The 22,577-nt window shown below is 52.2% G+C and overlaps 1 protein-coding gene across 1 annotated transcript in view; it reads left to right on the top strand.

The window, feature by feature from the left end:
* LOC133524581 (uncharacterized) overlaps window positions 1–22,577 on the top strand; it is a 33,441-nt gene that overhangs the window by 5,685 nt on the left and 5,179 nt on the right. The window contains exons 5-28 of the mRNA XM_061860663.1: window positions 1,071–1,284; window positions 3,966–4,054; window positions 6,080–6,239; window positions 7,493–7,668; window positions 7,782–8,089; window positions 8,134–8,311; window positions 8,395–8,565; window positions 8,649–8,819; window positions 8,903–9,073; window positions 9,157–9,327; window positions 9,411–9,604; window positions 9,652–9,773; window positions 11,728–11,855; window positions 14,129–14,259; window positions 14,974–15,234; window positions 16,777–16,871; window positions 18,564–18,739; window positions 18,909–19,013; window positions 19,058–19,204; window positions 19,374–19,502; window positions 19,672–19,800; window positions 19,970–20,072; window positions 20,119–20,396; window positions 21,908–22,010. Coding sequence (XP_061716647.1) covers window positions 1,071–1,284; window positions 3,966–4,054; window positions 6,080–6,239; window positions 7,493–7,668; window positions 7,782–8,089; window positions 8,134–8,311; window positions 8,395–8,565; window positions 8,649–8,819; window positions 8,903–9,073; window positions 9,157–9,327; window positions 9,411–9,604; window positions 9,652–9,773; window positions 11,728–11,855; window positions 14,129–14,259; window positions 14,974–15,234; window positions 16,777–16,871; window positions 18,564–18,739; window positions 18,909–19,013; window positions 19,058–19,204; window positions 19,374–19,502; window positions 19,672–19,800; window positions 19,970–20,072; window positions 20,119–20,396; window positions 21,908–22,010 — 3,910 coding nt within the window. The remainder of the gene's footprint in view (window positions 1–1,070; window positions 1,285–3,965; window positions 4,055–6,079; window positions 6,240–7,492; window positions 7,669–7,781; window positions 8,090–8,133; window positions 8,312–8,394; window positions 8,566–8,648; window positions 8,820–8,902; window positions 9,074–9,156; window positions 9,328–9,410; window positions 9,605–9,651; window positions 9,774–11,727; window positions 11,856–14,128; window positions 14,260–14,973; window positions 15,235–16,776; window positions 16,872–18,563; window positions 18,740–18,908; window positions 19,014–19,057; window positions 19,205–19,373; window positions 19,503–19,671; window positions 19,801–19,969; window positions 20,073–20,118; window positions 20,397–21,907; window positions 22,011–22,577) is intronic.

Here is a 22,577-nt window from a genome sequence, read left to right as displayed (position 1 = left end):
CTCCTAAACCGTGCGTCTTAGCGCAAAAATTATCAAATTTTCGTTCCCCTTTAAAACCCTGAAATAATATTTAACAAACACAAAAAAAAGAAAAAAAGCATGCCAAGACGTGCCATAATTTGACGTTTAAAAACAAAAGAAGGTTGCCTTACAGGCCTAGGTGTGTAAGGCTGTATGAAATTCCTTTGCATATCATCTTCACTCATCGCACCTGATATGTGGTATTTCCGGACCTAATTTGAAGTAAGTCATGTCAACATTTCATTACAAGTTTGAGAAAAGAATATTTACTTACTTATAGATCGTGTTATTCTCGAAAACGCGCGCCTTGTCTCATATTGACTCATGTGTTTTTAAAGTTTAGATTTGATATACCTGTGCGTCATCGTGGATAACACGAACTATAATTACATTAAATCCAGCGGCCATCACGCTGCGTGGCAGTGTCTCGCTTGCAAGATAGTACATAGCCTACCTACCTAGATTTTTATGTACCTAATTATCAGAAAGAGACAGGTAGTTCATCTCGCGTGCGAGACACTCGGTGCACTCGTGCTAAGGTTGGTGATTGCTGCCTTTGTTTTTATGTCACACATCTAAGAAGTAACCGAATGAGAAAAAAATTGAAAATATTTAGCTTTTTTTAAATACTACGTCGGCATGCGACCCGCCTGATGGTAAGCGGTTACCGTAGCCTATGTACGTCTCCAGAGGTGTTACATGCGCGTTGCCGACCCTGACACTCCGCACCCTCGTTGAGCTCTGGCAACCTTACTCACCGGCAGGAACACAACACTATGAGTAGGGTCTACTCTAGTGTTATTTGGTTGCGGTTTTCTGTAAGGTTGGGCTCTGCTCTAGATCTGGAATGACATCCGCAGTGCTGTGCTCTACCACACAAAGCGAGATGACATTCACAATGCCCATACCTCTCTTTTGGGCGTAGTTTAAGGACATACCCGGGTCGAAAAGTTACGCGTGATTGTTTGTATGGGTCTTCCTTTGTTTTTATGTCTCACATCTAAAAATGAATGAGCAAGTTATACTCATTTTTGTTTATTATTTACCAGCAATACAGAATCCATCCGAGACGTCCAATTCAGTCCACACCAGGCACATACATTCGCCGCCGTGTCCGAGAACGGCTCCGTCCAGTTATGGGACGTGCGGCGCTCCGAGCGCTGCGTGGTGCAGTTCACCGCGCACTCGGGGCCGGTGTTCGCCTGCGACTGGCACCCGACTGCCCCTGCTTTAGCCACGGCATCGAGGGACAAGACCATCAAGGTATACAAGAAGGGGTGCTAAATCCCTTCTCATTTTCAAAAATCTTTTGAAAACTATTACCTTTTGCTGCCTTAACTTGCCTTGTGGCAAGTTACACAGTGGTTTGTGCCAGCTATAGGTTGTCTGCTGGCGAGGCATGATACAGTTTGTGCCAGCTATGGAATATCTGCTGGCGAGGCATGATACAGTTTGTGCCAGCTATGGAATGTCTGCTGGCGAGGCATGATACAGTTTGTACCAGCTATGGGATGTCTGCTGGCGAGGCACGATACAGTTTGTGCCAGCTATGGCATGTCTGCTGGCGAGGCACGATACAGTTTGTGGCAGCTATGGGATGTCTGCTGGCGAGGCACGATACAGTTTGTGGCAGCTATGGGATGTCTGCTGGCGAGGCATGATACAGTTTGTGCCAGCTATGGGATGTCTGCTGGCGAGGCATGATACAGTTTTTGCCAGCTATGGAATGTCTGCTGGCGAGGCATGAAACAGTTTAAATAGAGTGTAAGGATTGACTGTAAGAATGTTGATGCTTATAATTTGCCCCTAAGCTTTATTTTTATATCCCAAATACAATTATGACAATCAAACTGTGTTTTTAGTACCAGAGGTAGAAAAACAGGGATTAGTTACGTTACAGTTACAGATGGATGGGGGCAGGATGTTACGAGTTATGTTTGTGATAGTTTAAGGTGGTTTGCTTTCCATACAAAAACAATTGCGTTTTATGAAGTCATTACACATTATTACCACATAAATATAATATATGCGCATCTATCTACTTTCGAATATTCGTTTGCGCTGAATTGATAGAACAACTTTGTTTCATATAGAAATCACGCAAAAAACGTTATTTTGGTGTTACAGTGATAGAAAATATAACTTTGAAAATATAAGAATGACTTAATACCAGGCAATTGTTTTCTGTATGGAAATCGAACCACCTTAATGCCACTAAACATGACATAAAAGTCAGAAGGTTGTAAAAAAGTCTTTACGTTGTACTTCAGTTCATAAATACAATTTGAGCTTTCCATCTCCTAATTTTACATTTTGAACGATTGTAAACTTTGGAATCGCAATAAAATGCATATTAATCCGATCGTCATTAGATATTTCGCACTTATCACCCAGAAACGAGGTCCAGTACTAAAATACCAATCGTGTCCGTATTTAGTCTCCGCAGATCAAAATAATCAAATACCTACATTCTAAACTCAACCCAACACCCTTGCATTTACAGTTCAAAACCACTCGACTAAAACTATATATAAGGGTCATAGATTAAATCGGTCACTATAAAGGCCAGGGCGTGCGATTTAGAATCGTATATCCTTAACATACGACTCAAAATAGAAACGTAAATATGTTGGTATAATTTGCATAATCCAACAAATGTCTGCGGAAAGTAGGTCGCGATAAGCGGCTCGTGGCATCGTCCACATTTAACTGACATAACGTAAACCTTATTGCGAAGGCTTAAGGTTCACAGATGGCTTGAGTATTGTGAAGTCGGTCAGTCGCCTTGTATACCTACTCTATTATCTAGCGAATCAAGGGCTTTTACTTGTACATGAGTAAATGGTCGGGTAGGTAAATGAGTACGAAAGTATATGATAGCTAGCCTCGTGGCGTCCATTGGACTGTTGTTGTCTTAGTTTTAATCGGCGGCTGTTCGAAATGTTGATCGGCTTATGTTTTTATTTTCTTGTAGGTTTATGACGCTTGACGCTTATCTGTTTGTCTGTGTGATGGCCTGTATTCTTTAAACAACTTTTAATAAAATTACGAACTTTTAGATTTATTAATTTCATTTGATTTTTGACCATTTTGCAATACGAAATCTGAATGTTATCCAGTTATTATATTGAATTTCTACTAGAACAAAGAACAACATAGGCATATGTTTGTTGCTTCTTGTTTTTTGCACATCAACACAGTTCCAGAGCACTAGTTGTCACATAATTTAAAAAGTATTCGTCTTAATGTGGTATTAAACTAATATCATTAATTTCTAAAATTAATTACAATTAACGCATTCACTTCCATCGCAGCGCTAAGAATCGCTGGTGGCCTAGCAATCCGGAGGTCGCGAGTTCAAACCCCAGCTCGTACCAATGAGTTTTTCGGAACTTATGTACGAAGTATCGTTTGATATTTACCAGTCGCTTCCGTCGCGAAACCGGACTAATCCCAATAAGGCCTAATAGTTTACCCTCTGGGTTGGTACCGCCGGCACTTAATATGTTAAGTAGATAATGAGTAATGACGTCTTACATCGTGACCTGAGTAAAGTTGATTATTATTTTGTTTTTAATTTGTCTGCCTTTTGTATGACCTTAATAATAATAATAATTCAGCCTATATACGTCCCACTGCTGGGCACAGGCCTCCTCTCATGCGCGAGAGGGCTCGGGCTATAGTCCCCACGCTAGCCCAATGCGGATTGGGGACTTGACATACACCTTTGAATTTCTTCGCAGATGTATGCAGGTTTCCTCACGATGTTTTCCTTCACCGAAAAGCTAGTGGTAAATATCAAATGATATTTCGTACATAAGTTCCGAAAAACTCATTGGTACGAGCCAGGATTTGAACCCACGACCTCCGGATTGAAAGTCCACTCGGCTACCACCGCTTATTATTTTTTATTTGTATGACCTTAAAATGAGTAATTGTTCCAGGTGTGGGACATTCACGCGAAGCCTACATTAGAGCACACGATATACACCATCGCGTCCGTCGGGCATGTCAAGTGGCGCCCTCATCGCAAGTGAGTTGGCAAAGATATTCTCTTCGAAGTTTCTATTTGCTACAATTATGGTCAGGTACAATGTGATAGACATAAAACAACATTGATATAAATAAATTGAACTGAAAAAAATCACAGTTATGACGAATTCATACAATTAAATATTACAATAATATCTATCATCAACCTATTTTAACCTATTTCAATTATAACAACACAAGCCTTATTTAGCTTACTGTGGGACTTAGTCAATTTGTGTAATAATGTCCTATAATATTTATCATTATTTATTAAATTATTTTCGAAACCGGCTGACATGATATGTCATGGCTACTATTAAAACGATTCGCAAAAAATTCTAACTCCACCTAACCTATAAACTGATTGCGCAGCAAAACAGCATGTGGTGTAGTATAGGTATAGTTATAGATGTAGTATGTAGCTGTGAGCAATGAGACAGTTTATACGATACGAGCAGTAGTAAACGGAACATTCTAAAGTGCGCCTGTGTTTCTCTTGACTACCCCCTCTCCTCGCCTCATGGCGACCGTGACAGGACCGACTATATCTAAAAATATTTTCTCTAAGGCATAAGTTGCGGTGGTCGTCACACTCGTCACCACCATAGGATCTTTTGTGTGCTTTGAATGTTTAATTTTTTGACATTTTTGCACGTATTCGAACAAACCATTCCTGGCCAGTAAAATTTCCTTTTTGTATTATTTAACATTTTTCGCACTCCAGCATGTCCACTGGCAGGCAAAAGATGATAGTCATTGACAGGCGTCGGAGTTTTTATCGCTCGGTAAGACTAATAGCGAGCTATGGAGTCGACATTAGCAATAAAATTCAACTCATATTCATACTCATACTCATTCATTTATTTAATTAGTGATCTTAATTTTACAAGGACCAGAATGTTTGTAAACGATCCTTTAATTTTATCTTTCAGAACATAAATATTACTTATAAGAATAATGACCATTTTTAGGGTTCCGTAGCCAAATGGCAAAAAACGGAACCCTTATAGATTCGTCATGTCCGTCTGTCTGTCCGATTATGTCACAGCCACTTTTTTTCGAAACTATAAGAGCTATACTGTTCAAACTTGGTAAGTAGATGTATTCTATGAACCGCATTAAGATTTTGTGAAAAAATGTGTCCCCCCCCTGTAACTTCTAAAATAACAGAATGAAAAATCAAAAAAAAAAAAATGATATACATTAATTACCATGCAAACTTCCACCGAAAATTGGTTTGAACGAGATCTAGTAAGTAGTTTTTTTTAATACGTCATAAATGGTACGGAACCCTTCATGGGCGAGTCCGACTCGCACTTGGCCGCTTTTTTTTATATCGATTAATTTATATTCATATTATTTTTACCTCTTTTAATATACATATTTTTTTTATTTTTTATGAAATTTCGTAATATTATCAATACAAAAAATGGTAATTATTCTTATTTGTAATATTTATACATTCGAACACAAAATTAAAGGATAGTATATAACTCGTCAAAGTTCTAGTTCTTGTTTATAAAACTAATATCACTTATTTAATAAATGAATGAGTATGAGTATGAATATGAGTTGAATTTTATTGCTAATGTCGACTCCATAGCTCGCTATTAGTCTTACCGTGCGATAAAAACTCCGACTCCGTCATTTAGTATATGTTTAATATCTCTTTCACTCTCTACTCTCGTAACTCCTCTTAAGACTAAAATCTTGGGCCCTTCATATTTATATTTACTTTGTATGTCATTTAACAATTGTTTCATGAATTCTTCATTTTCAGTTCTTTTAATTATCATACATATTTTGTCGACATTAATCGTTTTACTAAATTCACTCAATTTTTCCACAAATACGGCTCGCGTGAGTTGTGTTGAATAACTGAGTTTTATATATAATATTTTTTATTATATCTCTTTAATTTCGTAATTGGTTTATTCCATACTCATCTGACAAAAACATCTCCACAGGATCATTCGGTATCCTTGATATGTCCACGATTCGCGTTATATAAAACTCTCCATTTCAGACACCACGTAGCATCCTGCGCCCTAGTGCTAGATTGCGCCGTCCACGTGTGGGACGTACGTCGCCCCCACGTTCCCCTCGCCACGTTCGCGGAGCACAGGGACGTGGCCACGGCCGTCGCCTGGCTGCCGACGTTAGACGCGTTCCTGTCCACCAGCCGAGTGAGTACCGTCCTGTACTTGTGAGACGTACGTGCCCACTTGAAGCCACGTGCACAGAGACGTGACCACGGCCGTCGCCTGGCTGCCGACGTTAGACGCGTTCCTGTCCACCAGCCGAGTGAGTACCGTCCTGTACTTGTGAGACGTACGTGCCCACTTGAAGCCACGTGCACAGAGACGTGACCACGGCCGTCACCTGGCTGCCGACGTAAGACGCGTTCCTGTCCACCAACCGAGTGAGTACCGTCCTGTACTTGTGAGACGTACGTGCCCACTTGAAGCCACGTGCACAGAGACGTGACCACGGCCGTCGCCTGGCTGCCGACGTTAGACGCGTTCCTGTCCACCAGCCGAGTGAGTACCGTCCTGTACTTGTGAGACGTACGTGCCCACTTGAAGCCACGTGCACAGAGACGTGACCACAGCCGTCGCCTGGCTGCCGACGTTAGACGCGTTCCTGTCCACCAGCCGAGTGAGTACCGTCCTGTACTTGTGAGACGTACGTGCCCACTTGAAGCCACGTGCACAGAGACGTGACCACAGCCGTCGCCTGGCTGCCGACGTTAGACGCGTTCCTGTCCACCAGCCGAGTGAGTACCGTCCTGTACTTGTGAGACGTACGTGCTCACTTGAAGACACGTGCACAGAGACGTGACCACGGCCGTCGCCTGGCTGCCGACGTTAGACGCGTTCCTGTCCACCAGCCGAGTGAGTACCGTCCTGTACTTGTGAGACGTACGTGCCCACTTGAAGTCACGTGCACAGAGACGTGACCACGGCCGTCGCCTGGCTGCCGACGTTAGACGCGTTCCTGTCCACCAGCCGAGTGAGTACCGTCCTGTACTTGTGAGACGTACGTGCCCACTTGAAGTCACGTGCACAGAGACGTGACCACGGCCGTCGCCTGGCTGCCGACGTTAGACGCGTTCCTGTCCACCAGCCGAGTGAGTACCGTCCTGTACTTGTGAGACGTACGTGCCCACTTGAAGTCACGTGCACAGAGACGTGACCACGGCCGTCGCCTGGCTGCCGACGTTAGACGCGTTCCTGTCCACTAGCCAAGTGATTATTGTATTGTACTTGTGGCACGTACGTGTCAACGGCGGTCGCCTGGCTGCCGACGTTCAAGAGCGACAGAAATTGAGATAGAGATTGAATTTCGATCTTCACAATGTGTGTCGCACGCTCGTACCGCTAGACTACCAGCGCTTTTAGTCCATGATATACCTAATATAGCACTTTTATGTCCGCAGGACTGTTCTCTATACCGCCACCGCTTCAACGAAGCAGCTCACCCGGTCCTCTGGGCCAACCCCCAGGGCGTCAGCATCTCCGCGCGCGGCGAGCTGGCCTCCGCCGTGCCCGAGGCCCCGCTGCCCCCGCTGCCCACGGCGCCCCACCCCGACGAGAGGCACCTCCCCGGCTTGGGGTGAGCGGCCCGCCCGTGCACGCACGCCAATGGCCTGCGTGCGCTGGGCCTGGATTTTTTACGTTTTCAGCCGAAAAATCGTATTCAATTGACACTAAATGGCGTGTTTTCAGTCGCAAGCAGCCCCGCGCGGGCTCGCTGACGGCGGCCGCGCAGGCCGCGCTGGAGCGCGCCTTCCCCGACGGCGCCGCCTCCGTGCTGCGCCGCGCGCGCGCCCCCGCCGCGCCCCTCGTGGCCTGCGCCGCGCACTACCGGCTGCACGGCGCGCCGCCGCACGAGCTGGCCGCGCACAACGCCCGGGTGGCGCGCGCTAACCACCGCCACATGGTGAGTGCCAGCTGGCAGCGCCGCGCCCCTCGTGGCCTGCGCCGCGCACTACCGGCTGCACGGCGCGCCGCCGCACGAGCTGGCCGCGCACAACGCCCGGGTGGCGCGCGCTAACCACCGCCACATGGTGAGTGCCAGCTGGCAGCGCCGCGCCCCTCGTGGCCTGCGCCGCGCACTACCGGCTGCACGGCGCGCCGCCGCACGAGCTGGCCGCGCACAACGCCCGGGTGGCGCGCGCTAACCACCGCCACATGGTGAGTGCCAGCTGGCAGCGCCGCGCCCCTCGTGGCCTGCGCCGCGCACTACCGGCTGCACGGCGCGCCGCCGCACGAGCTGGCCGCGCACAACGCCCGGGTGGCGCGCGCTAACCACCGCCACATGGTGAGTGCCAGCTGGCAGCGCCGCGCCCCTCGTGGCCTGCGCCGCGCACTACCGGCTGCACGGCGCGCCGCCGCACGAGCTGGCCGCGCACAACGCCCGGGTGGCGCGCGCTAACCACCGCCACATGGTGAGTGCCAGCTGGCAGCGCCGCGCCCCTCGTGGCCTGCGCCGCGCACTACCGGCTGCACGGCGCGCCGCCGCACGAGCTGGCCGCGCACAACGCCCGGGTGGCGCGCGCTAACCACCGCCACATGGTGAGTGCCAGCTGGCAGCGCCGCGCCCCTCGTGGCCTGCGCCGCGCACTACCGGCTGCACGGCGCGCCGCCGCACGAGCTGGCCGCGCACAACGCCCGGGTGGCGCGCGCTAACCACCGCCACATGGTGAGTGCCAGCTGGCAGCGCCGCGCCCCTCGTGGCCTGCGCCGCGCACTACCGGCTGCACGGCGCGCCGCCGCACGAGCTGGCCGCGCACAACGCCCGGGTGGCGCGCGCTAACCACCGCCACATGGTGAGTGCCAGCTGGCAGCGCCGCGCCCCTCGTGGCCTGCGCCGCGCACTACCGGCTGCACGGCGCGCCGCCGCACGAGCTGGCCGCGCACAACGCCCGGGTGGCGCGCGCTAACCACCGCCACATGGTGAGTGCCAGCTGGCAGCGCCGCGCCCCTCGTGGCCTGCGCCGCGCACTACCGGCTGCACGGCGCGCCGCCGCACGAGCTGGCCGCGCACAACGCCCGGGTGGCGCGCGCTAACCACCGCCACATGGTGAGTGCCAGCTGGCAGCGCCGCGCCCCTCGTGGCCTGCGCCGCGCACTACCGGCTGCACGGCGCGCCGCCGCACGAGCTGGCCGCGCACAACGCCCGGGTGGCGCGCGCTAACCACCGCCACATGGTGAGTGCCAGCTGGCAGCGCCGCGCCCCTCGTGGCCTGCGCCGCGCACTACCGGCTGCACGGCGCGCCGCCGCACGAGCTGGCCGCGCACAACGCCCGGGTGGCGCGCGCTAACCACCGCCACATGGTGAGTGCCAGCTGGCAGCGCCGCGCCCCTCGTGGCCTGCGCCGCGCACTACCGGCTGCACGGCGCGCCGCCGCACGAGCTGGCCGCGCACAACGCCCGGGTGGCGCGCGCTAACCACCGCCACATGGTGAGTGCCAGCTGGCAGCGCCGCGCCCCTCGTGGCCTGCGCCGCGCACTACCGGCTGCACGGCGCGCCGCCGCACGAGCTGGCCGCGCACAACGCCCGGGTGGCGCGCGCTAACCACCGCCACATGGTGAGTGCCAGCTGGCAGCGCCGCGCCCCTCGTGGCCTGCGCCGCGCACTACCGGCTGCACGGCGCGCCGCCGCACGAGCTGGCCGCGCACAACGCCCGGGTGGCGCGCGCTAACCACCGCCACATGGTGAGTGCCAGCTGGCGGCCGGCGGCCGGCGCCCGGCGCCCGGGACTCGTAGATAGTGATACTACTCCGGCACTTCTTTATTCACACATGACGTGTATATGGAGTGCTTTTCTCAAACATTTCTTACCCTTTGATCGCCAAAGTCACGAACTGACGTGCGGCGTACCCATAGATATAAGAAGTAAGGAGATTTATAACGAAGCATAATTTCAACGAGTCTCGCTGTCTCCAACTGTCCCCCACCACATCATTAAAGGCGTGGCCAGACAACCAACTCACGCGCTGTGATTGGCCAAACCGCGCGGTGTAGGAGCCTAGAGCGGCGGCACTAGAGTGAGGACAATTCGATAGAGCTATCGATATTTTACATGTTCTGAACATGACCTTAGAGTTTTGACATTTTTGTTTTAAGTAATAATTGCCATAGACTTAATTTATATTCCTTTAAATTTTTGACCTTATTTACGAGCTAAGAATTTTAAGGTACTTGTAAGGTATATTAGTTGATCCATAAGTTCTCTCACAAAGGTTTTTGCTGATAAAATGTAATACAAAGCTTTTAATTTAAAAAAAAAACATGTACCATGATGCGAAAGCTTGTTTATGCTTAACTAATCAAATTGGTTTAAATTTTAGTCATTATTTGATGTAATGTTTGTTTACTTTGGGATTGTCGTTAGACGCGAGCGCTTCATTAAAAAAATAGTTTCATTATAGCATATTTCCTCACCAATTGAAAGCAATTCCAGCATGTTACATAGAGTTATGAAGAACTGCGAAAGCAAGTTATAGTAAATTATATTGTAAGTATAATTCACCATTAAATAAGCTTTTAAATCATATGTACGAATAATAAGAAAAGAGTAATCATAATAATCAGTAAAAATCTTTCTGATAGAACTTTTGGATCGACTAAGTATACAATATACTATTATTTTAAACATATTTATATTTTATCGTTATATAAATGAGGCGAAGTGTAACTGGAAACATTTTTCTTGAAAATGATCCGAACAAATAACACTTTTCTCGCACGTAAACCAGTTCGGGCCCTCTACCTGTAGCATCTATCCATTTTTCTTTAATATTGGGATTTTTCGGGAAACTGAAAAAAATTGCAATCATGAACATATTTGATTATTTAGTTATTCGAATCGTTGCTAAGAACCTGAATAAAATATACTTATAGGTATAAACTATAATGTTATAAATAAATTGTACTTAATTAAATCAGTTTATTTTTTGGCTTACCTATTCGATTTTTAATCCAAATTAATAAGTATTAAATTAAACATTAGGTGCATATAAAATAATTGTAAAATTTTACTTGAAAAATAATTACTTTCATACACACTATATCCAAACATTTTTATCGATAACGCTCAAAGATCAATTATATGCACGAGCACCACTCTACTTCGCGGCGTCAATGAAGGGAGCGGTTGGCGGTCGTACCAAGAAACAATAATGCCCCTGTGAATATCGTTAGCGGTTTAATGCATTGCGCCGTTGCTAAGGACACCACAAATAGTTTTCCATGCCAAAGCGTCAATGTAGGATGCATAGACAAATTGCCACGCGTTTGTATGACAACATGGTCTGACTCAGAAAAATCATATGTCACTGGATTTATTTGTTAAAATGTGTGGTTTTATTGACTAATACGTGAAAAAAAATGTACTCACATATGGTATGCCACTCCATGATCCTTATAGTTTTTGGATGCACTCCTATTTCGACACAAAATAACGCTATAATTCGGCATTTCAATAAAATTGACGCGCACATGGTTCAATGACAGCTAATTTGCTACTGTCTTACGGCGGGCCGGTATGGCCACGATGTGGCCATGTCGCGGCGACACGCGCCACGCCTCCGTCAGCCATCTAGTACTTTCTATGATCTGAGGGCGTACCCCAACTTCGTATAACCTAAAAGTTGAATATGTTGGCAGGTGGGTCACGTGTGGGACGTGGTGTGCTGCGTGTACAGCTCGCGCGCGGCCGAGGCGCGGCGCGCGCCCGCCCCGCCGCCGCCCGCGCCGCCGCCCCGCGCGCCGCCCCCCGCGCTGCCGCCCTACAGGTGACGTCACTACACACACGCACAGCATCATCACGTGTACAGCTCGCCCCCGCCCCGCCGCCGCCCGCGCCGCCGCCCCGCGCGCCGCCCCCCGCGCTGCCGCCCTACAGGTGACGTCACTACACACACGCACAGCATCATCACGTGTACAGCTCGCCCCCGCCCCGCCGCCGCCCGCGCCGCCGCCCCGCGCGCCGCCCCCCGCGCTGCCGCCCTACAGGTGACGTCACTACACACACGCACAGCATCATCACGTGTACAGCTCGCCCCCGCCCCGCCGCCGCCCGCGCCGCCGCCCCGCGCGCCGCCCCCCGCGCTGCCGCCCTACAGGTGACGTCACTACACACACGCACAGCATCATCACGTGTACAGCTCGCCCCCGCCCCGCCGCCGCCCGCGCCGCCGCCCCGCGCGCCGCCCCCCGCGCTGCCGCCCTACAGGTGACGTCACTACACACACGCACAGCATCATCACGTGTACAGCTCGCCCCCGCCCCGCCGCCGCCCGCGCCGCCGCCCCGCGCGCCGCCCCCCGCGCTGCCGCCCTACAGGTGACGTCACTACACACACGCACAGCATCATCACGTGTACAGCTCGCCCCCGCCCCGCCGCCGCCCGCGCCGCCGCCCCGCGCGCCGCCCCCCGCGCTGCCGCCCTACAGGTGACGTCACTACACACACGCACAGCATCATCACGTGTACAGCTCGCCCCCGCCCCGCCGCCGCCCGCGCCGCCGCCCCGCGCGCCGCCCCCCGTGCTGCCGCCCTACAGGTGACGTCACTACACACACGCACAGCATCATCACGTGTACAGCTCGCCCCCGCCCCGCCGCCGCCCGCGCCGCCGCCCCGCGCGCCGCCCCCCGCGCTGCCGCCCTACAGGTGACGTCACTACACACACGCACAGCATCATCACGTGTACAGCTCGCCCCCGCCCCGCCGCCGCCCGCGCCGCCGCCCCGCGCGCCGCCCCCCGCGCTGCCGCCCTACAGGTGACGTCACTACACACACGCACAGCATCATCACGTGTACAGCTCGCCCCCGCCCCGCCGCCGCCCGCGCCGCCGCCCCCCGCGCCGCCCCCCGCGCTGTCGCCCTACAGGTGACGTCACTACACACAAACACCGCATCATCACGTGTACAGCTCGCCCCCGCCCCGCCGCCGCCCCGCGCGCCGCCCCCCGCACTGCCGCCCTACAGGTGACGTCACTACACACACACACCGCATCATCACGTGTACAGCTCGCCCCCGCCCCGCCGACGCCCGCGCCGCCGCTCCGCGCGCCGCCCCCCGCGCTGCCGCCCTACAGGTGACGTCACTACACACACACACCGCATCATCACGTGTACAGCTCGCCCCCGCCCCGCCGCCGCCCGCGCCGCCGCCCCGCGCGCCGCCCTCCGCGCTGCCGCCCTACAGGTGACGTCACTACACACACACACCGCATCATCACGTGTACAGCTCGCCCCCGCCCCGCCGCCGCCCGCGCCGCCGCCCCGCGCGCCGCCCCCCGCGCTGCCGCCCTACAGGTGACGTCACTACACACACACACCGCATCATCACGTGTACAGCTCGCCCCCGCCCCGCCGCCGCCCGCGCCGCCGCCCCGCGCGCCGCCCCCCGCGCTGCCGCCCTACAGGTGACGTCACTACACACACACACCGCATCATCACGTGTACAGCTCGCCCCCGCCCCGACGCCGCCCGCGCCGCCGCCCCGCGCGCCGCCCCCCGCGCTGCCGCCCTACAGGTGACGTCACTACACACACACACCGCATCATCACGTGTACAGCTCGCCCCCGCCCCGCCGCCGCCCGCGCCGCCGCCCCGCGCGCCGCCCCCCGCGCTGCCGCCCTACAGGTGACGTCACTACACACACACACCGCATCATCACGTGTACAGCTCGCCCCCGCCCCGCCGCCGCCCGCGCCGCCGCCCCGCGCGCCGCCCCCCGCGCTGCCGCCCTACAGGTGACGTCACTACACACACACAGCATCATCACGTGTACAGCACGCCGCCGCCCACGCCGCCGCCCCGCGCGCCGCCCCCCGCGCTGCCGCCAGGTGACCTCACTACGTCAAAAAAATTTTTTTTTTATATAAAAGCTCGATATTATGATTGATAATGCTAATGAGGACACGCGTGATGAGTGCTAATGATGAAAATGGACTGACTCGTATTTTATTGCTTTACGCAATCGTAAGTCATTTCGATGGCTTGAGACGGCAATGTGCGGTACGTAGACCGTAAATAAAGGAATATTAATTGATTATAGTGCCGTGGAGGAGGAACCGATGGAGGAAGTAGAAGAATGGGCAGAGAACCAGTTCCACAACAGCGGAGTCTTAGGGCTTCCCACGCACAGCATCTACGTGCCGCCCTCTCGACTCCTGCGCCGAGACGATGGTAAGATTCTCAATAAATAAGTAAGACTTCTACAGATATATAAGTAGTGCGGTACGTAACGCCCAGTAGGTTCAGGTTCTTATCTCACTCTCACTGGGCGTAAAGAGTAAAGCGTGAGCGAGACGGTTGTGCGTGCCTCAGATCGCAAATCATGTTTTGTAAGTTTTAACAAAATAATAAATAAAATTGCGCATTTTTAGAAGCAATTTTCATATATATTTAGCTTTTGTGCAAAAAAAATGAAATTTTTATGGTATTTTTTGGACCTATGTTTGAGATTTTTTTCTATTGGGCGAATGTCAAGAAATCTAGTTTCGAATCCATGGAGTTATTGATGAATAGATGATCTATGCGATGTTTTCCTTCACCGAAATGATAATGGTAAATATCAAATGATATTCCTTACATACGTTTCAGTCGAATTCATCAATATGTATAATTTTTTTCACCTTATGCAATGGATTAAAGTGAAGAAATGTATACATATTTATGAACTCGACTGTACCAGTAAGGATTAGAATCCGCCACCCAGGATTGAAAGTCGGACGTCACAACCGCTGTCGAGTGATTGGTCATTATAGTTTACTATATTGTTGTATAATGAATTGATTATAGTCGAGTCAGGAGTTGTATAAAGAAAATTATGCAATTGTAGTATGGTCTAAGAAGTCTTAATCTCAAACATTTAGCACTGAAAACAAATGTTTGTCACAGAAACAGCGGGTTGGGTGTCAGCCGCATCAGCGCACTACGTGGACGTGGAGGCGGCCAACTGGACGCTCCCGGAGGAGGCCTTCCCGCTGCGCGCGCCCGCGCACGCCGTCACCCCGCCGCCCGCCGACGACCACGCGGGTGAGCGAGACACACCGTACACAGCGCGCGGGTGCGAGCGAGACCCTACAAAACTGGACGCTCCCGAAGGAAGCCTTCCCACTGCGCGCGCCGTCACCCCGCCGCCCGCCGACGACCACGCGGGTGAGCGAGATACACTGTACACAGCGCGCGAGTGCGAGCGAGACGCTACAAAACTGGACGCTCCCGAAGACCTTCCCACAGCGCGCGCTATCACTTCAGCGCCCGCCGACGACCACGCAGGTGAGCGAGACACCCCACACAGCCGCGCGTGCGAGCGAGACAGATTCACACCCCCTTTCCGCGAGACACACTACGCAAGGCGTCATTCCATCACAGAAATTGACATTTTGTCGTCTCATCTGTGTTGTATTTGAAAAAAAAAATATGAGCATCGTCCGTCGCTATCTTTTGAAAGCTACATACCCGTATATAGTACGCGCTACACACAAAATGTCGGCTACTCCACAACAGATATCGCAACCAGCTTCTATGGTCTCTCTTTTACACTTGCACTTTTTTAGTATTTTCCTCGTACTGGTTTGAGGAACGCGCGATCATTGAGATATTCGCGAACGTTCCGCAGTTTAAGGGCTCGTTTAGACGGTGCGAGAACTCGCGTGCGAGTTTATTTATTTATTTTACATGAAGAACCAACAGCTATAACTATGCTAATAACAACATAAATAGTGACACAGAGCCAATTATAGGATCTCAGGAGTTGCATCTCATTGCGGTATTTGATCGATCGGCTATAGGGACCGTGCGCGTTGGAGGGTCTGCCATCTTGTGGTCTGAATCGGAACCATAAACAGGCACATTTACACGTCAAGTGTTTTCTTGTGCATAGTAGGTTCTGCCATCTTGTGGGCTCCATCGGAACAAAAAACATCACATTTACGCCTCGCGCCAAAAATCTGACGGCTCCTGTGCTGCCTCCTATAGTTCATGCACGCTCCCTATATTGGATGTAAGGTCAATAGTCTGCAATGTAACTAAACTACCATGCTAGTTTGCACGCCGTCTAAATGAGCCCTAATGCTGAATAGATATCGTGATACCGTCCTTATTGTATTCAATTCGGTCGTATGTTTATGTATTGAATAATGTATAGTTTATAGGTCGGGAATAGTGCAATACCCCGCAACTAACGAAGTCGAAAGAGTTTCAAATTCAAACAATGTAACAAGGAAATTGGACCTTGTAGACTGGTGATTGTAGTTACCTGCCTTGTTTAACAAGCACGATTTCGATTTCGACTTGGACCTAGACCGGGACCTGGACCCGAACTTGGACCCGGCCCCGGGTCTGGACCTGGATCTATCACCTGGACCAAATATTTACATTTATATAGTACTATTTGGTGAAATGGAACTGCTTTGAAGACCAGAATGGAACTTCTTTATGACAGTTTTTTCTAAGTCTTGAAGCTAATTGAAATTAATATTAAATGCACGGTTGTATTGTATTATATTATATTTATTGTATGTTGGTTGTAAATATGGGCATTTCAAACCGTTTTGAAAAGTCGTTTTTTTTTTTCTATTAAAGATTGTATTGCATTGAGCATTGAAAAGTCATGCGAAAAACCAATCACTCAAAAATATTGAATTACCAGTTCAAGTGTCACTGATGAATTTTTACGACATGGTCTCCTGATTGCAGGTACCATGGCGGGCGGAGCGTCGCCGGGCGGCAGCACGTCCACGGGCTCGGGGCCGGCCGCGGAGCACCCCTACAGCCAACAGACCTCCGTCCCGGTAACATTCCTGAACATACTAGACTCACAAACACATATATATCACTTGTAAACCTTTTGAAATTAACAGTGATATACTATAATACATTTTAGGAGAGGCCGGAAAACCGCTCAAAGATGGACGAGCGAGTTTGAATAATACGAGTCCATCTTTAGCGTTTCCAGACATAGTCCCGGGAAATGTAAAACCTTTCCCGATACTGACATTGCATGCCCCATTCGGCAGTTTTTTGTGGCAACTTCCGGTACATGTCAACCAGGTGCTGGAATAACATTCCACCACCTCCCAGGTACCTACAAAGTATAATAAGTTTTAAAGCCAAACTTAAAGTATGTATACTTCAACGACAACAGGAGGCTTTAAGAAAAGACACAATTTTGTTTTAACATAATATAATTTTAGTATAATTTTTGTGTGTTGTTTCCCATTAAGTTTGTCCGCATTTTCGTTAGTCATAATTTGTTTTTTCTCAGGAAAGCGTAACTTTTCAGGATTGGCATAAAACAAACCCAACCTCACCTATCTATAGGATAACCTAATTTAAAAGCCGCTTGACATATAAACTTCTCTACAATACTTTTGTGCGTAGTCACCTTGAATTTTCTTGCTCAGTGTGGAAACCTTTTTACAAAGTACACATCGACAGAATTGAGCGACTTCAAAAAATATTTATTAAATCACTGTGCTTCAGGACTGGACTAGCTTATACTGGTGACTATACCGACACCTGTAAACGTTTAAATATTCAAACTCTTAGTGACCGTCGAGATTCCACTGATTCCGTTTTGCTTTTTAAGATTTTCCATTCACAATTAGAAGCCCCTATTCTTTTACATAAAATCTGTTTTAGAGTTCCGCGAAGACGTGAGCGCTGTTGTCGTAAAAGAAACTTATTTTTTATTCCATTCAGCAGGACTGGTTACGGTGGGAATGTATTTATCAAACGCGCATGTAAACTTTTTAATGAGAATCAAAAACTTAATGATTTAGACATTTTTAACTTCACTAACACAACTTAAGAATGCATTTAAATATTGATTATAACTGGAATTTGTTATTTGCTTATATTTAATGTACTACGATGTATATGTAACTTATTTTCTACAGACGTATCAAATCACTGATTTACATATTTCAAGTATTTGTTATTATAAAATACAGATTTAAGTATTTTTGTTTTTTGTAATAGCCACGGACCTGTTTATATTTTATTTCTACATATGAAACTATAGGTCTATTTTTTGTCTATAAGTTTTGATCAAAAATTGTGTATGACTGTTTCTAAATAAATAGAAAAAAAAAAACCTTACGACAATCCTGAAAAGTTAACGGTTTCAGAATTATGACTAATGATAATCGGTTATGAGTTTCAATGATTATGTCAAGCAACGGGATCTGCAAATTTTTTGCTTTGCTTTCGCCCATGGACACTCGCAACACCAGAGAGGTTGTAAAAGAAGAGAGATTAAGGAGTACACTCTTTTTTAAAGGTTATAAGTTTGTAACGGAAATATCACAGGCGGACAGTTCATTACACAGTTTAGCTGTGCAAGGCAGGAAGTTTCTGGAGAAATGCACAGTTGAAGACTGCCAACCATCTTAATGCTGCAGGCAGTGCATGTGCAGTGCAAAAATGTTTGCAACAGTTTTTGTGTCCTCCAGTTGGCTCTCAACATTACCATTGTCCTGCAGCTCGAAGACACGTCGAACTCCGGCTCCGGGTCGGAGGGCGAGTTGTCCGTGCGGGCGGAGCCCCTCGTGTCGCGGCTGGACACGGCGCCGCTGCTGGCCGCCGCGCTGAAGGCGCACGCGGCGCTCGGCGACGTGCAGACCGCCGCCACCGTGTGTCTCGCTCTGCAGGAGCACAGGTGTGTGTAGACAGGTGTAGGGCGGGAGCGGAGCCCCTCGTGTCGCGGCTGGACACGGCGCCGCTGCTGGCCGCCGCGCTGAAGGCGCACGCGGCGCTCGGCGACGTGCAGACCGCCGCCACCGTGTGTCTCGCTCTGCAGGAGCACAGGTGTGTGTAGACAGGTGTAGGGCGGGAGCGGAGCCCCTCGTGTCGCGGCTGGACACGGCGCCGCTGCTGGCCGCCGCGCTGAAGGCGCACGCGGCGCTCGGCGACGTGCAGACCGCCGCCACCGTGTGTCTCGCTCTGCAGGAGCACAGGTGTGTGTAGACAGGTGTAGGGCGGGAGCGGAGCCCCTCGTGTCGCGGCTGGACACGGCGCCGCTGCTGGACACGGCGCCGCTGCTGGCCGCCGCGCTGAAGGCGCACGCGGCGCTCGGCGACGTGCAGACCGCCGCCACCGTGTGTCTCGCTCTGCAGGAGCACAGGTGTGTGTAGACAGGTGTAGGGCGGGAGCGGAGCCCCTCGTGTCGCGGCTGGACACGGCGCCGCTGCTGGCCGCCGCGCTGAAGGCGCACGCGGCGCTCGGCGACGTGCAGACCGCCGCCACCGTGTGTCTCGCTCTGCAGGAGCACAGGTGTGTGTAGACAGGTGTAGGGCGGGAGCGGAGCCCCTCGTGTCGCGGCTGGACACGGCGCCGCTGCTGGCCGCCGCGCTGAAGGCGCACGCGGCGCTCGGCGACGTGCAGACCGCCGCCACCGTGTGTCTCGCTCTGCAGGAGCACAGGTGTGTGTAGACAGGTGTAGGGCGGGAGCGGAGCCCCTCGTGTCGCGGCTGGACACGGCGCCGCTGCTGGCCGCCGCGCTGAAGGCGCACGCGGCGCTCGGCGACGTGCAGACCGCCGCCACCGTGTGTCTCGCTCTGCAGGAGCACAGGTGTGTGTAGACAGGTGTAGGGCGGGAGCGGAGCCCCTCGTGTCGCGGCTGGACACGGCGCCGCTGCTGGCCGCCGCGCTGAAGGCGCACGCGGCGCTCGGCGACGTGCAGACCGCCGCCACCGTGTGTCTCGCTCTGCAGGAGCACAGGTGTGTGTAGACAGGTGTAGGGCGGGAGCGGAGCCCCTCGTGTCGCGGCTGGACACGGCGCCGCTGCTGGCCGCCGCGCTGAAGGCGCACGCGGCGCTCGGCGACGTGCAGACCGCCGCCACCGTGTGTCTCGCTCTGCAGGAGCACAGGTGTGTGTAGACAGGTGTAGGGCGGGAGCGGAGCCCCTCGTGTCGCGGCTGGACACGGCGCCGCTGCTGGCCGCCGCGCTGAAGGCGCACGCGGCGCTCGGCGACGTGCAGACCGCCGCCACCGTGTGTCTCGCTCTGCAGGAGCACAGGTGTGTGTAGACAGGTGTAGGGCGGGAGCGGAGCCCCTCGTGTCGCGGCTGGACACGGCGCCGCTGCTGGCCGCCGCGCTGAAGGCGCACGCGGCGCTCGGCGACGTGCAGACCGCCGCCACCGTGTGTCTCGCTCTGCAGGAGCACAGGTGTGTGTAGACAGGTGTAGGGCGGGAGCGGAGCCCCTCGTGTCGCGGCTGGACACGGCGCCGCTGCTGGCCGCCGCGCTGAAGGCGCACGCGGCGCTCGGCGACGTGCAGACCGCCGCCACCGTGTGTCTCGCCCTGCAGGAGCACAGGTGTGTGTAGACAGGTGTAGGGCGGGAGCGGAGCCCCTCGTGTCGCGGCTGGACACGGCGCCGCTGCTGGCCGCCGCGCTGAAGGCGCACGCGGCGCTCGGCGACGTGCAGACCGCCGCCACCGTGTGTCTCGCTCTGCAGGAGCACAGGTGTGTGTAGACAGGTGTAGGGCGGGAGCGGAGCCCCTCGTGTCGCGGCTGGACACGGCGCCGCTGCTGGCCGCCGCGCTGAAGGCGCACGCGGCGCTCGGCGACGTGCAGACCGCCGCCACCGTGTGTCTCGCTCTGCAGGAGCACAGGTGTGTGTAGACAGGTGTAGGGCGGGAGCGGAGCCCCTCGTGTCGCGGCTGGACACGGCGCCGCTGCTGGCCGCCGCGCTGAAGGCGCACGCGGCGCTCGGCGACGTGCAGACCGCCGCCACCGTGTGTCTCGCTCTGCAGGAGCACAGGTGTGTGTAGACAGGTGTAGGGCGGGAGCGGAGCCCCTCGTGTCGCGGCTGGACACGGCGCCGCTGCTGGCCGCCGCGCTGAAGGCGCACGCGGCGCTCGGCGACGTGCAGACCGCCGCCACCGTGTGTCTCGCTCTGCAGGAGCACAGGTGTGTGTAGACAGGTGTAGGGCGGGAGCGGAGCCCCTCGTGTCGCGGCTGGACACGGCGCCGCTGCTGGCCGCCGCGCTGAAGGCGCACGCGGCGCTCGGCGACGTGCAGACCGCCGCCACCGTGTGTCTCGCTCTGCAGGAGCACAGGTGTGTGTAGACAGGTGTAGGGCGGGAGCGGAGCCCCTCGTGTCGCGGCTGGACACGGCGCCGCTGCTGGCCGCCGCGCTGAAGGCGCACGCGGCGCTCGGCGACGTGCAGACCGCCGCCACCGTGTGTCTCGCTCTGCAGGAGCACAGGTGTGTGTAGACAGGTGTAGGGCGGGAGCGGAGCCCCTCGTGTCGCGGCTGGACACGGCGCCGCTGCTGGACACGGCGCCGCTGCTGGCCGCCGCGCTGAAGGCGCACGCGGCGCTCGGCGACGTGCAGACCGCCGCCACCGTGTGTCTCGCTCTGCAGGAGCACAGGTGTGTGTAGACAGGTGTAGGGCGGGAGCGGAGCCCCTCGTGTCGCGGCTGGACACGCTCACGTATTCGCCGTATTCGCACAGTTAATTGTGCTACAATGAGGCATTTTGTTGCGTGGCAATAAACGTCTCACACTTGGGATGTCATGATTACCACTGAGCGAGAAGTAGTGCACTTTACTACTTAAAAACACGCGCTAGTCTTGTACTGGCGGTATCTAGTTAATCTCAAATCTGTGGTCTAGTGCATAAAAAGCTATATTCAACTCTATTGACATTAAAGTTCAAATTCATACAAATATTTTTTCTGACATGTACTAGAGGGTCAAATTCCGCGCCATGTTTTCCGCCTCAGTTGTTGATAATGCCACAATCCACAAATGAAAAATTCGAATTACACTCATATCAATATGTAGATTGGATTACAATCTCATGTTCCTAACGTTTACAGGTCGGACCTATTCCCGTACATCGACGAGGCGCTCCAAGAGCAGTGGCTGCTGGGTTACATCGAGTTACTACATAGGCATAAACTGTGGAATGTCGCCACTGAGGTGAGTCTTTCTGCTTTAACCTCATAACAGCGATTTTCTCGTTTATTAATTAGGAAACTTAAAGTGTTAGAAACTATTTAAATAAATATACTCATCACGCTATGATTTCCGTTACGTTGCTATGATTTGATCGATGGTATTCGGTAGCATTATTTGCATTGAATTACCAATTCACTATGTTTCAACGAATTGAGACTTTTTTTTTTTATAAATAAATAAATATTATAGGACATTACACAAATTGACTAAGTCCCACAGTAAGCTCAATAAGGCTTGTGTTGAGGGTACTTAGACAACGATATATATATAATATATGAATATTTATAAATACTTAAATACATAGAAAACACCCATGACTCAGGAACAAATATCCATGCTCATCACACGAATAAATGCCCTTATCAGGATTTGAACCCGGGACCATCAGCTTCGTAGGCAGGGTCACTACCCACTAGGCCAAACCGGTCGTCAAGTACTATGTATCTATGACTATGTATCGACTATAGTTCGTTCGCGTTAAGAATGCAGTAATATCACCATTGTCCGACGGTCTAGCCATGCCCGTCA

Source organism: Cydia pomonella, chromosome 13 (genome assembly GCF_033807575.1).
Source record: "Cydia pomonella isolate Wapato2018A chromosome 13, ilCydPomo1, whole genome shotgun sequence".
Taxonomy (NCBI): Eukaryota; Metazoa; Arthropoda; class Insecta; order Lepidoptera; family Tortricidae; genus Cydia; species Cydia pomonella.
This window is presented reverse-complemented; position numbering and strand designations above follow the sequence as displayed.